Source organism: Scyliorhinus torazame, chromosome 14 (assembly GCF_047496885.1).
Source record: "Scyliorhinus torazame isolate Kashiwa2021f chromosome 14, sScyTor2.1, whole genome shotgun sequence".
Lineage (NCBI taxonomy): Eukaryota > Metazoa > Chordata > Chondrichthyes > Carcharhiniformes > Scyliorhinidae > Scyliorhinus > Scyliorhinus torazame.
In genome coordinates this window covers 188639571-188652348 of record NC_092720.1, presented here as the reverse complement: position 1 = coordinate 188652348, position 12778 = coordinate 188639571, and the positions used below count along the sequence as shown (strand labels likewise).

General features: G+C 53.7%; 1 protein-coding gene across 2 annotated transcripts in view; it reads right to left on the bottom strand.

Annotated features, from left to right (window-relative positions):
• Window positions 1-12778, bottom strand: part of abcf1 (ATP-binding cassette, sub-family F (GCN20), member 1) — a 127340-nt gene that overhangs the window by 7426 nt on the left and 107136 nt on the right. For both annotated transcript variants that reach the window (XM_072475330.1, XM_072475331.1), the window contains one exon: window positions 11586-11754. In XM_072475330.1, the coding sequence (XP_072331431.1) occupies window positions 11586-11754 (169 nt within the window). The remainder of the gene's footprint in view (window positions 1-11585; window positions 11755-12778) is intronic.

Sequence of the window (12778 nt, the reverse complement as noted above, 5' to 3'; positions counted from 1 at the left end):
CCCCCCCCACCCATCCCTCCCCCCCCCCACCCCCCATCCCTCCCCCCCCCCACCCATCCCTCCCCCTCCCCCCCCACCCCCCCCACCCCTCCCCCCCCCCCATCCCTCCCCCCCCACCCCCCCCACCCATCCCTCCCCCCCCCACCCCCCCATCCCTCCCCCCCCCCCACCCATCCCTCCCCCCCCCCCCCATCCCTCCCCCCCCCCACCCTCCCCCCCCCCCCCATCCCTCCCCCCCCCCATCCCTCCCCCCCCCCCCCCCCATCCCTCCCCCCCCCCCCCCATCCCTCCCCACCCCCCCCCTCCCCCCCCCCCATCCCTCCCCCCCCCCCATCCCTCCCCCCCCCATCCCTCCCCCCCCCCCCCCCCATCCCTCCCCACCCCCCCCCCCCCCCCAAGTCCTGGGCCGCTGCTGCTGCCTTCTTTGTTCTCCCCTATCTATCTTTCCGCAAGATATTCGACGAACGGTTGCCACCGCCTAGTAAACCCTTGAGCCGACCCCCTTAGGACGAACTTAATCCGCTCTAACTTTATGAACCCCGCCATATCATTTATCCAGGTCTCCACCCCCGGGGGCTTGGCTTCTTTCCACATTAGCAATATTCTGCGCCGGGCTACTAGGGACGCAAAGGCCAAAACATCGGCCTCTTTCGCCTCCTGCACTCCCGGCTCTTGTGCAACCCCAAATATAGCCAACCCCCAGCTTGGTTCGACCCGGACTCCTACTACTTTCGAAAGCACCTTTGTCACCCCCATCCAAAACCCCTGTAGTGCCGGGCATGACCAAAACATATGGGTATGATTCGCTGGGCTTCTCGAGCACCTCGCACACCTATCCTCCACCCCAAAAAATTTACTGAGCCGTGTTCCAGTCATATGTGCCCTGTGTAATACCTTAAACTGAATCAGGCTTAGCCTGGCGCACGAGGACGACGAGTTTACCCTGTTTAGGGCATCTGCCCACATCCCCTCCTCAATCTCCTCCCCTAGCTCTTCTTCCCATTTCCCTTTTAGTTCGTCCATCATAGTCTCCCCTTCGTCTCTCATTTCCCTATATATATCCGACACCTTACCGTCCCCCACCCATTTCTTTGAGATGACTCTGTCCTGCACCTCTTGTGTCGGGAGCTGCGGGAATTCCCTCACCTGTTGCCTCGCAAAAGCCCTCAATTGCATGTACCTGAATGCATTCCCTTGGGGCAACCCATATTTCTCGGTCAGCGCTCCCAGACTCGCAAACTTCCCATCCACAAATAGATCTTTCAATTGCGTTATACCTGCTCTTTGCCACATTCCATATCCCCCATCCATTCCCCCCGGGGCAAACCTATGGTTGTTTCTTATCGGGGGCCCCCCCAGTGCTCCGGTCTTTCCCCTATGTCGTCTCCACTGTCCCCAAATCTTCAGTGTAGCTACCACCACCGGACTCGTGGTATAGTTCCTTGGTGAGAACGGCAATGGGGCTGTCACCATAGCCTGCAGGCTGGTCCCCCTACAGGACGCCCTCTCTAATCTCTTCCACGCCGCTCCTTCCTCCTCTCCCATCCACTTACTCACCATTGAAATATTAGCGGCCCAATAATACTCACTTAGGCTCGGTAGTGCCAGCCCACCCCTATCCCTACTACGCTGTAAGAATCCCTTCCTCACTCTCGGAGTCTTCCCGGCCCAAACAAAACCCTTTTGAAAAAAGCCTTCGTGATCACCACCGGGAGACACTGAAACACAAAAAGGAATCTCGGGAGGACCACCATCTTAACCGCCTGCACCCTCCCTGCCATTGACAATGCTACCATATCCCATCTCTTGAAATCTTCCTCCATCTGTTCCACCAACCGCGTCAAATTTAGCCTGTGCAATGTGCCCCAATTCTTAGCTATCTGGATCCCCAGGTAACGAAAGTCTCTTGTTACCTTCCTCAACGGTAGGTCTTCTATTTCTCTACTCTGCTCCCCTGGATGCACCACAAACAGCTCACTCTTTCCCATGTTCAATTTATACCCTGAAAAATCCCCAAACTCCCCAAGTATCCGCATTATTTCTGGCATCCCCTCCGCTGGATCCGCCACATATAGTAGCAGATCATCCGCATATAAAGATACCCGGTGTTCTTCTCCTCCCCTAAGTATTCCCCTCCATCCCTTGGAACCTCTCAGCGCTATCGCCAGGGGCTCAATCGCCAGTGCAAACAGTAATGGGGACAGAGGACATCCCTGCCTTCTCCCTCTATGGAGCCGAAAATATGCCGATCCCCGTCCATTCGTGACCACACTCGCCACTGGGGCCCTATACAACAGCTGCACCCATCTAACATACCCCTCTCCGAACCCAAATCTCCTCAACACCTCCCACAGATAATCCCACTCCACTCTATCAAATGCTTTCTCGGCATCCATCGCCACTACTATCTCCGTTTCACCCTCTGGTGGGGCCATCATCATTACCCCTAACAACCTCCGTATGTTCGTGTTCAGCTGTCTCCCCTTCACAAACCCAGTTTGGTCCTCATGAACCACCCCCGGGACACATTCCTCTATTCTCATTGCCATTACCTTGGCCAAGACCTTGGCATCTACATTGAGGAGGGAGATTGGTCTGTAGGACCCGCATTGTAGCGGATCCTTTTCCTTCTTTAAAAGAAGCGATATCGTTGCTTCTGACATAGTCGGGGGCAGTTGTCCCCTTTCCTTTGCCTCGTTGAAGGTCCTCGTCAGTAGCGGGGCGAGCAAGTCCAAATATTTTCTGTAAAATTCAACTGGGAATCCGTCCGGTCCCGGGGCCTTTCCCGTCTGCATGTTCCTAATTCCTTTCACCACTTCTTCTACCGTGATCTGTGCTCCCAATCCCATCCTTTCCTGCTCTTCCACCTTGGGAATTTCCAGCCGATCCAAAAACTCCATCATTCTCTCCCTCCCATCCGGGGGTTGAGCTTCATACAATTTTTTATAAAATGTCTTAAACACTTCATTCACTCTCTCCGCTCCCCGCTCTGTCTCTCCATCTTCGTCTCTCACCCCCCCTATTTCCCTCGCTGCTCCCCTTTTCCTCAATTGGTGTGCCAGCAATCTGCTCGCCTTCTCTCCATATTCATACTGTACACCCTGCGCCTTCCTCCATTGTGCCTCTGCAGTGCCTGTGGTCAGCAAGTCAAATTCCACATGCAGCCTTTGCCTTTCCCTATACAGTCCCTCCTCCGGTGCTTCCGCATACTGTCTGTCCACCCTCAAAAGTTCTTGCAACAACCGCTCCCGTTCCTTACTCTCCTGCTTCCCTTTATGTGTCCTTATTGATATCAGCTCCCCCCTAACCACCGCCTTCAACGCCTCCCAGACCACTCCCACCTGAACCTCCCCATTGTCATTGAGTTCCAAGTACTTTTCAATGCATCCCCTCACCCTTAAGCACACCCCCTCATCCGCCATTAGTCCCATATCCATTCTCCAGGGTGGACGCCCTCTTGTTTCCTCCCCTATCTCCAAGTCTACCCAGTGTGGGGCATGATCCGAAATGGCTATAGCCGTATATTCCGTTCCCCTCACCCTCGGGATCAATGCCCTACCCAACACAAAAAAGTCTATGCGTGAATAGACTTTATGGACATAGGAGAAAAACGAGAACTCCTTACTCCTAGGTCTACTGAATCTCCACGGGTCCACCCCTCCCATCTGCTCCATAAAATCCTTAAGCACCTTGGCTGCTGCCGGCCTCCTACCAGTCCTGGACTTCGACCTATCCAGCCTTGGTTCCAACACCGTGTTAAAGTCTCCCCCCATTATCAGCTTTCCGGTCTCTAGGTCTGGGATGCGTCCTAGCATTCGCCTCATAAAATTGGCATCGTCCCAATTCGGGGCATACACGTTTACCAACACCACCATCTCTCCCTGTAATTTGCCACTCACCATCACGTATCTGCCCCCGTTATCCGCCACTATAGTTTTTGCCTCGAACATTACCCGCTTCCCCACTAATATAGCCACCCCCCTGTTTTTCGCATCCAGCCCCGAATGGAACACCTGCCCTACCCATCCTTTGCGCAACCTAACCTGATCTATCAGTTTCAGGTGCGTTTCCTGTAACATGACCACATCTGCTTTAAGTTTCTTAAGGTGTGCGAGTACTCGTGCCCTCTTTATCGGCCCGTTAAGCCCCCTCACGTTCCACGTGATCAGCCGAGTTGGGGGGCTTCCCACCCCCCCCCCCCCTTGCCGGTTAGCCATCATCTTTTTCCAGCTTCTCGCCCAGTTCCCACGCGGCTGTATTTCTCCCAGACGGTGCCCCCCCGCCCATCCTTTCCCGCACGCACTCCCCCCTTTCCCCAGCAGCAGCAACCCAGTAATTCCCCCCCCCCCCCCCGCTAGCGTAATTACTCCCCCCATGTTGCTCCCAGAAGTCAGCAAACTCTGGCTGACCTCGGCTTCCCCCCGTGATCACGGCTCGCCCCGTGCGGCGCCCCCTCCTTCCTGCTTCTCTATTCCCGCCATAATTATCATAGCGCGGGAACCAAGCCCGCGCCTCTCCCTCGGCCCCGCCTCCCATGGCCAACGCCCCATCTCCTCTCCCTCCCCACCTCCCCCATCACCACCTGTGGGAGAAAGAAAAGTTACCATACCGCAGGATTAATCATACAATCCCTCTTCGCCCCCCCCCCCCCCCCCCCCCCGTCCCACCACTTTGTCCAAACGTTCATTTTCGTAGTCCAATCATTCCAATTTTTCTTCTACAATAAAAGTCCACGCTTCATCCGCCGTCTCAAAGTAGTGGTGCCTCCCTTGATATGTGACCCACAGTCTTGCCGGTTGCAGCATTCCAAACTTTATCTTTTTTTTGTGAAGTACCGCTTTGGCCCGATTAAAGCTCGTCCTCCTTCTCGCCACCTCCGCACTCCAATCTTGATAGACGCGGATCACCGCGTTCTCCCATTTACTACACCGAGTTTTCTTCGCCCATCTAAGGACCATTTCTCTATCCTTAAAACGGAGAAATCTCACCACTATGGCTCTGGGAGCTTCTCCTGCTCTCGATCCTCGCACCATAACTCGGTATGCTCCCTCCACCTCCAACGGACCCGTCGGGGCCTCCACTCCCATTAACGAGTGCAGCATCGTGCTCACATATGCCCCGACGTCCGCCCCCTCCACACCTTCAGGAAGGCCAAGAATCCTCAAGTTGTTCCTCCTTGCGTTATTTTCCAGTGCCTCCAACCTCTCCACAGATCGTTTCTGGTGTGCCTCCTGTATCTCCGACTTCACCACCAGGCCCTGTATGTCGTTTTCATTCTCTGCTGCTTTCGCCTTCACGACCCGAAGCTCCTGCTCCTGGGTCTTTTGTTCCTCTTTCAGCCCTTCAATCGCCTGTAATATCGGGGCCAACAACTCTTTCTTCATTTCCTTTTTTATCTCCTCCACGCAGCGTTTCAAAAACTCTTGTTGTTCAGGGCCCCATATGAAACTGCCACCTTCCGACGCCATCTTGGTTTCTGCTTGCCTTCCTTGCCGTTGTTCCAAAGGATCCGCTGCAATCCGGCCACTTTCCTCTCCTTTTTCCATCCGTGTCCAGGGGGAACACCCTTCTGGTTTACCGCACGGTATTTTCAGCCGTTAAAATTGCCGTTGGGGCTCCTATCAAGAGCCCAAAAGTCCGTTTCACAGGGAGCTGCCGAAACGTGCGACTCAGCTGGTCATCGCCGCACCCGGAAGTCATCCAAAACACATTTATTATACACAGTAAATCACTACTCATGCATAAACTCTACTTTCTAGACTATTCCTATCACTAAAAGGCCTATACTTAGCTTCGGAATTGGCCCACCAGGTCACGGGAACAAATGGCCTTTCGTTCAGGTCCTGAGTCTGCAGGATTCAAAAGCTGGTATGGACTGGTAGCTAGGAGCGCCTATCTCATAGCGAGCGTTGACTTGAGACTTACTTGGTTGGCAGCCGCTGGACAGTTCACTCTCAGGGGTTGCTTCGCATTGCTGAGTGACCCTGTCAAGGACGATTTGAACTTGGGGGCTTTACTTTATAGTCCCCAGGGGCTTCCCGCCCTTCGGGGCGGACCCCGTACCTGGTTCCAAGTGATTGGACTGCATTCCCGATCACTTGGATCGATTTCTCCAATACTGGAGTTGTTCCCTGATAGCTGGGCGGTCCCTAAATGTCCGTTGGCCTTCCTTTGTCTTGGCTCCTGCTGGCGCCGAGGAGTCTGGCTTGGCTTTATTCACCTTAACTGTTGCAATTGTGCCTTGGATTGCTCATTATTATGCAGATGGCTGCTGGTTTCAGTGCTGTCTGGTTTCTTACAGGTTTCAATACACATGATTTCTGTATTTGCTACTCTTTGCCTGTGTTGGCTGAATTTGCAGTGTTGGCTGTTTAGCACAGGGCTAAATCGCTGGCTTTGAAAGCAGACCAAGGCATGCCAGCAGCACGGTTCAATTCCCGTAACAGCCTCCCCGAACAGGCGCCGGAATGTGGCGACTAGGGGCTTTTCACAGTAACTTCATTTGAAGCCTACTTGTGACAATAAGCGATTTTCATTTCATTTCCCTTCAGCCTTTGCGGTTCTCCATTTTAAGTCGGGAAGTGGCCAGGTGGCTACAAGACATAGCAAACATATACATCCCCTCAGATCCCCCAGTATAGACAAAAAAAAAAAAAATAGAAACCCCGCCCCCCCCAGTTGCTGCTGCTGCTGGCCATTGTCGACCGTTCTGCCAAGAAGTCCAAGAACGGTTGCCACCGCCTGAAGAACCTTTGCACCGATCCCCTCAAGGCAAATTTCACCCTCTCCAATTTAATAAACCCCGCCATATCGTTGATCCAGGATTCCACGCTTGGGGGCCTCGCATCCTTCCACTGAAGAATCCTTCGCCGGGTTACCAGGACGCAAAGGGCAGAATACCGGTCTCTTTCGCCACCTGCACTCCAGGCTCCTCTGCAACCCCAATATTGCGAGCCCCCAGCCCGGTTTGACCCTGAATCCTACCACCCTCGACACCGTCCTCACTACGCCCGTCCAAAATTCCTCCAGAGCTGGGCATGCCCAGAACATATGGGTGTGGTTTGCTGGGCTCCCTGAACACCTAACACACCTGTCCTCACCCCCAAAAAACTGGCTCAGCCTTGTCCCGGTGATGTGTGCCCTGTGCAGCACCTTAAACTGTATGAGGCTGAGCCTTGCGCACGAAGAGGAAGAGTTCCCCCTCACTAGGGCATCTACCCACGTCTCCTCCTCGATCTCCTCCCCAACTCCTCCTCCCACTTACCTTTCAGCACCTCCACCGAGGCCTACTCATCTTCCTGCATCACCTGGTATGTTGCCGAGATCTTCTCCTCTCCAACCCACGCCCCCGAGAGCACCCTGTCCTGTGGCGGTAGCAGCGGGAATTCCACCACTTGCCGCCTGGCAAACGCCCTTACCTGTAGATACCAAAAGGCATTTCCCGGGGGGAGCCCGTACTTCTCCTCCAGCTCACCCAGGCTCACATCCCATCCACAAACAGGTCCCCGAACCTTCTTATCCCTGCCCTGTGCCACCCCAAAAACCCTCCACCCGTTCTCCCTGGGGCAAACTGGTGATTCCCTCGTATCGGGGTCCACACCGAGGCCCCCACTTCCCCCCTGTGCCGCTTCCATTGCCCCCAAATTTTGAGGGCAGCCGCCACCACGGGCTCGTGGTATACCTCATTGGAGGGAGCGTCAGCGACACTGTTGCCAGCGCCTCCAGACTCTTATCCTCACAAGACGCCGTCTCCAGCCTCTTCCATGCCGCCCCCTCCCCCTCCATCACCCACTTGAGCACCATCGCCGCATTGGCGGCCCAGTAGTACCCACAGAGGTTGGGCAGCTCTACCCCCCCCCCATCCCTACTCCGCTCCAGGAACAACCTTCTCACCCTCGGAGTCCACACAAACCCAGTTATGCTCCTGTTGACCCGCCTAAAGAAGGCCTTCGGGGTAAAAATGGGGAAGCACTGGAACAGGAACAAAAATCTTGGGAGCACCTTCATCTTGACTGAATGCACCCTACCCGCCAGGGACAGCGGCAATGCGTCCCACCTCTTAAACTCCTCCTCCATTTGCTCCACCAGCCTCGTGAAATTAAATCTATGCAGGGTCCCCCAGCTCCTGGCCACCTGGACCCTCAAACACCTGAAGCTCCTCTCCGCCCTTTTTAGTGGGAGCTCGCCAATCCCCCTCTCCTCGTCCCCTGGGTGAACCACAAACAACTCGCTCTTCCCCATGTTGAGCTTGTACCCTGAGAAATCCCCGAACTCCCTGAGGATCCTCATTACCTCCGGCATTCCCCCCACCGGGTCCGCCACATATAGCAGCAAGTCGTCCGCATAGAGCGACACCCTATGCTCCTCCCCACCCCGCACAAGCCCCCTCCAGTTCCTCGACTCCCTCAGTGCCATAGCCAGGGGTTCAATCGCCAGTGCGAAGAGCAGGGGGGGGACATGGGGCCCCCCTGCCTCGTCCCTCGATGCAACCAAAAGTACTCAGACCGCCTCCTGTTCGTGGCCACACTCGCCATCGGGACCTCATACAACAGCCTAACCCACCTGACGAACCCCTCCCCAAACCTCTTCAGCACCTCCCACAAGTACCCCCACTCTACCCTAACGAAGGCCTTCTCAGCGTCCATCGCCGCCACTATCTCCGCCTCTCTCGCCGGCATCATAACAACGTTCAGGAGCCTCCGCACATTCGCGTTCAACTGCCTCACCTTCACGAACCCAGTCTGGTCTTCGTGGATGACCTGCGGCACACAATCCTCAATTCTCGTGGCTAAGACTTTCGCCAACACCTTGGCATCTACATTTAACAATGAAATCGGCCTGTAAGACCCACACTGCAGGGGATCCTTGTCCCGCTTCAGGATCAAGGAGATCAGTGCCCGGGACATCGTTGGGGCAACACCTCCCCCCCCCCCCCCTTGCCTCATTGAAGGTCCTAACCAGCAACGGGCCCAACAGGTCCACATATGTTTTGTAAAATTCGATGGGAAACCATCCGGCCCCAGTGCCTTCCCCGCCTGCATATTCCCTAACCCTTTGGCCAGCTCCTCCAACCCAATCGGGTCCCCTAATCCCGCCACCAGTCCCTCCTCCATCTTCGGGAACTTCATTTGGTCCAGAAAGCAGCCCATCCCTCCCTTCTTCAGTGGGGGCTCGGGCCGATACAGCTCCTCATAAAAATCCCTTAAGCCCCCATTGATGCCAACCCCACTCCGCACCACACTCTTCTCCTCCCCCCCCGCCCCCATCCTTAACTCCCCCAATCTCCCTAGCTGCGTTCCGAAGCTGATGCGCCAGCATCCGACTTGCCTTTCCCCCATATTCATAAATCGCCCCCTTGGCCTTCCTCCACTGCACCTCCGCCTTCCTGGTGGTCAACAGGTCGAATTCGGCCTGGAGGTTACGTCTCACCCTCAACAGTCCCTCCTCCGGCATTTCCGCATACCTCCTGTCTACCCTCACCATCTCCCCCATCTGCCTCTCCCTCTGCTCTCTCCACTACTTGTGGGCCCAATTGGAGATCAGCTCTCCCCTAACCACCGCCTTCAGCGCCTCCCAGACCATCCCCACTCGGACCTCCCCGTTATCGTTGGCCTACAGGTATCTCTTTATACTTCCTCGGACCCGCTTGCTCACCTCCTCGTCCGCCAACAGCCCCACCTCCAAGTGTAACAACGGGCGCTGGTCCCTCTCCTCCCCCAGCTCTAGGTCTACCCAATTCGGGGCGTGATCCGAAATGGCTATCGCCAAGTACTCAGTATCCTCTACTTTCGCAATCAGCGCCCTGCTCATAACAAAAAAGTCAATCCGGGAATAGGCCTTATGAACGTGCGAGAAGAATGAAAATTCCCTAGCCCCCGGCCTTGCAAATCTCCAAGGTTCCACCCCTCCCATCTGGTCCATAAACCCCTCAGCACTTTAGCCGCCGCCGGCCTCCTCCCCGTCCTAGACCTGGAGTGATCCAGTGCTGGATCCAACACAGTGTTAAAGTCAGGCCCCCCACTTCCAAGTCCAGGATCCGACCCAACATGCGCCGAATAAAACCCGCATTGTCCCAGTTCGGGGCGTACACGTTGACCAGCACCATCCTTTCCCCTTGCAGCTTACCACTTACCATTATGTACCTGCCACCATTGTCTGTCACAATGCTCGACACCTCGAACGACACCCTCTTTCCCACCAAGATCGCCACCCCCCCGATTTTTGGCAACCAGCCCCAAATGAAACACCTGGCCTACCCACCCCATCCTCAATCTTACCTGGTTTGCCACCTTCAGGTGTGTCTCCTAGAGCATGACCACATCCGCCTTCAGCCCCTTCAGGTGTGCGAACACCCGGGCCCGCTTAACCGGCCCGTTCAGCCCCCTTACGTTCCAGGTTATCAGCCGGATCAGGGGGCTACCCGCCCCCCCTCCCCCGCCGACTAGCCATAACCCCTCCTCGGCCAGCCACACGCCCGTGCCCCACGCCCGTCCAGTTCCCCACGGCGGCAGACCCCCGTCCCAACACCCTCTACTCGCTCGAGATCCCCCTTGACCATACCAGCAGCAACCCGGTTCGGATCCCCCTCCCCCCCAAGCTAGGACCCCTCCTAGCTGCAATGCTTCCCCATTGCACTCCTGCATGTCAGCTGACTCCCGCTGACCCCGGCGGCTCAAACATGATCAACGGTCACTTGGGTGAGTGACTGCAGACCTGGAGTTCAGCCCAAAATCAGCAGTGTTTTCAAGAAAGTCGTAAACCGGCCGGTACTGTGTCACCAAGCACTCTGATGTTATCTGTGAGGGTATCCCAACTCGGAACACTGGTTCATCGGGGGTTGGGATAGATTGTTTGTGTGAGGAGACAAGTGAAACCCCAGTAAGAATAAGCAGCCTAGCCGTCATGTAACAATTATTAAAGACTATTTATTAAAGTAAAGACAAATACATATGAACAGGGCTACTCTACGACAATTAAGGTAGACTAAGTAACACACACACACACACATGCAGAACATACCGCTTATTCCAAAATATATCTATGATCCCTGAACTGCCTTCTGAGCAATCGGCCAATTATATCTTTGTTCTCCTTTGATTATACCTTCTGTATATTTGGTTGCGTGCTCCTATCAACTTCATTAATATATGTATATCTCATTGATTTCCCAATCGTCTATGTAAACTGTTTCTACTCATAAGCCATTCCAGCTGATGATCTACATTGCCTTCTAAACTTGTTACTGGAGATGCAGCATCTCATTGCGGCCTTTTGAATACTGGCCACTGTTGTCTCTAGGCAGATTTCTACCTGTTACTGGACATCTTGCATCCTATTATGTTTTGTTAACTTAGTTTTACTGCTGTTGTGAGGTAAATGTTGAAAGCATCACACATGCCAATTCCAGTTAGCACCACCAATTTATGCTTGCATAAAATGTCTGATTGAAATAATTTTATAATTATGATTTGGAACAACCAGTGTTTTTGTTGCCACTATCAATCAATCAGTGAACTGGTAAGAAATAATTGACCCTTTATTTCCTCCTCCAAGCCTCAATCTCCTCTCCCCTACCCACTCAGTACCTGAGAGTTTGCTGATCTGGATGGTATGGGCGTGGCTCTCCAGTCCAAAGCGTCCAAGACATTTTCTTCCATCCTGGTATGGCAGGTTGAAGTTTCTCATGAGGTACTCTGTCGCTGTCTCCTCCATGTTGAGCTGGTCTGCATACTGCTGGTTGAAGTACCCTATTTTCTGTGTGTGGGTGGGGATTGTAAAAAATATTTCACCATGAAAAATCATTTTGCAGTTATATGCAGAAGATTTCCCCATATGTTGGCATCAAACAAGCACAATTCGAGAGAGTGTAATGAACTCCAACCAGAAGAAAGTCAGTGCAGACAGGTGACGCTGTCAGGTGTTGCAGCACTATCACCACGTCACAAGAGTCACCAGATGTGCACTCAAAGAAGTAACTGTCAGCATGTAAAACCCATTAAACAGCCTCTGTGATAGGAGCTAACACAGTGATATTTATGAGAAAAATAGCAAGTGTGGGAAGGAGTTCTGAGGGGTGGAGGTGGGTGGGAATGAGAGCAGTGAGCAATGGGGTTTTCCACAATCATTTTACAGATTCTGATGGAAGCAATGCTGGGGTCTCAGAGGAATCAAGAAAAAGAAAATGTGCTAGCAAGTGTCAAGGAGACCCGAAACCAATCCCAGGGTTGTCCCACTGGAGTCTTTGCTTCACAGTCAGCACTGTTGCCTCAGAGGAAGAGGAACTCGTGTCTCCAAATGCTCATAGGGTTGCAGCCCAACTCATCATCATAATATGGTTACAAAATCAGCTTGGGGAGACATGTTAATGCCAAACAGCTGGCCACATGCAATCTGAGGACCATGCAGTGAATTCCAGTTCGGATAAAGAATGTAGACCCAAAACTTTAACCTGCTCTTCATCTGCAGTGGCATAAAGGTATTGTCACTGGAATAGTAATCCAGAGATCCAGGGTAATGCTCTGGGGTCCTGGGTTCGAATCCCACCACGGCAGATAGTGAAATTTGAATTTAGTAAAATAAAAACTGGAATGAAAAGTCCTATGATGATCATGAAACCAATGTCGATTGTTGTAAAAACCCATCTGGTTCACTAATGTCCTTCAGGGAAGAAAATCTGCCGTCCTTACCCAGTCCGGTCTACATGCGACTCCAGGCCCACACAGCGATGCGGTTGACTCCTAACTGCCCTCCACTGAAATGGCCTAGCAAGCTACTCAGT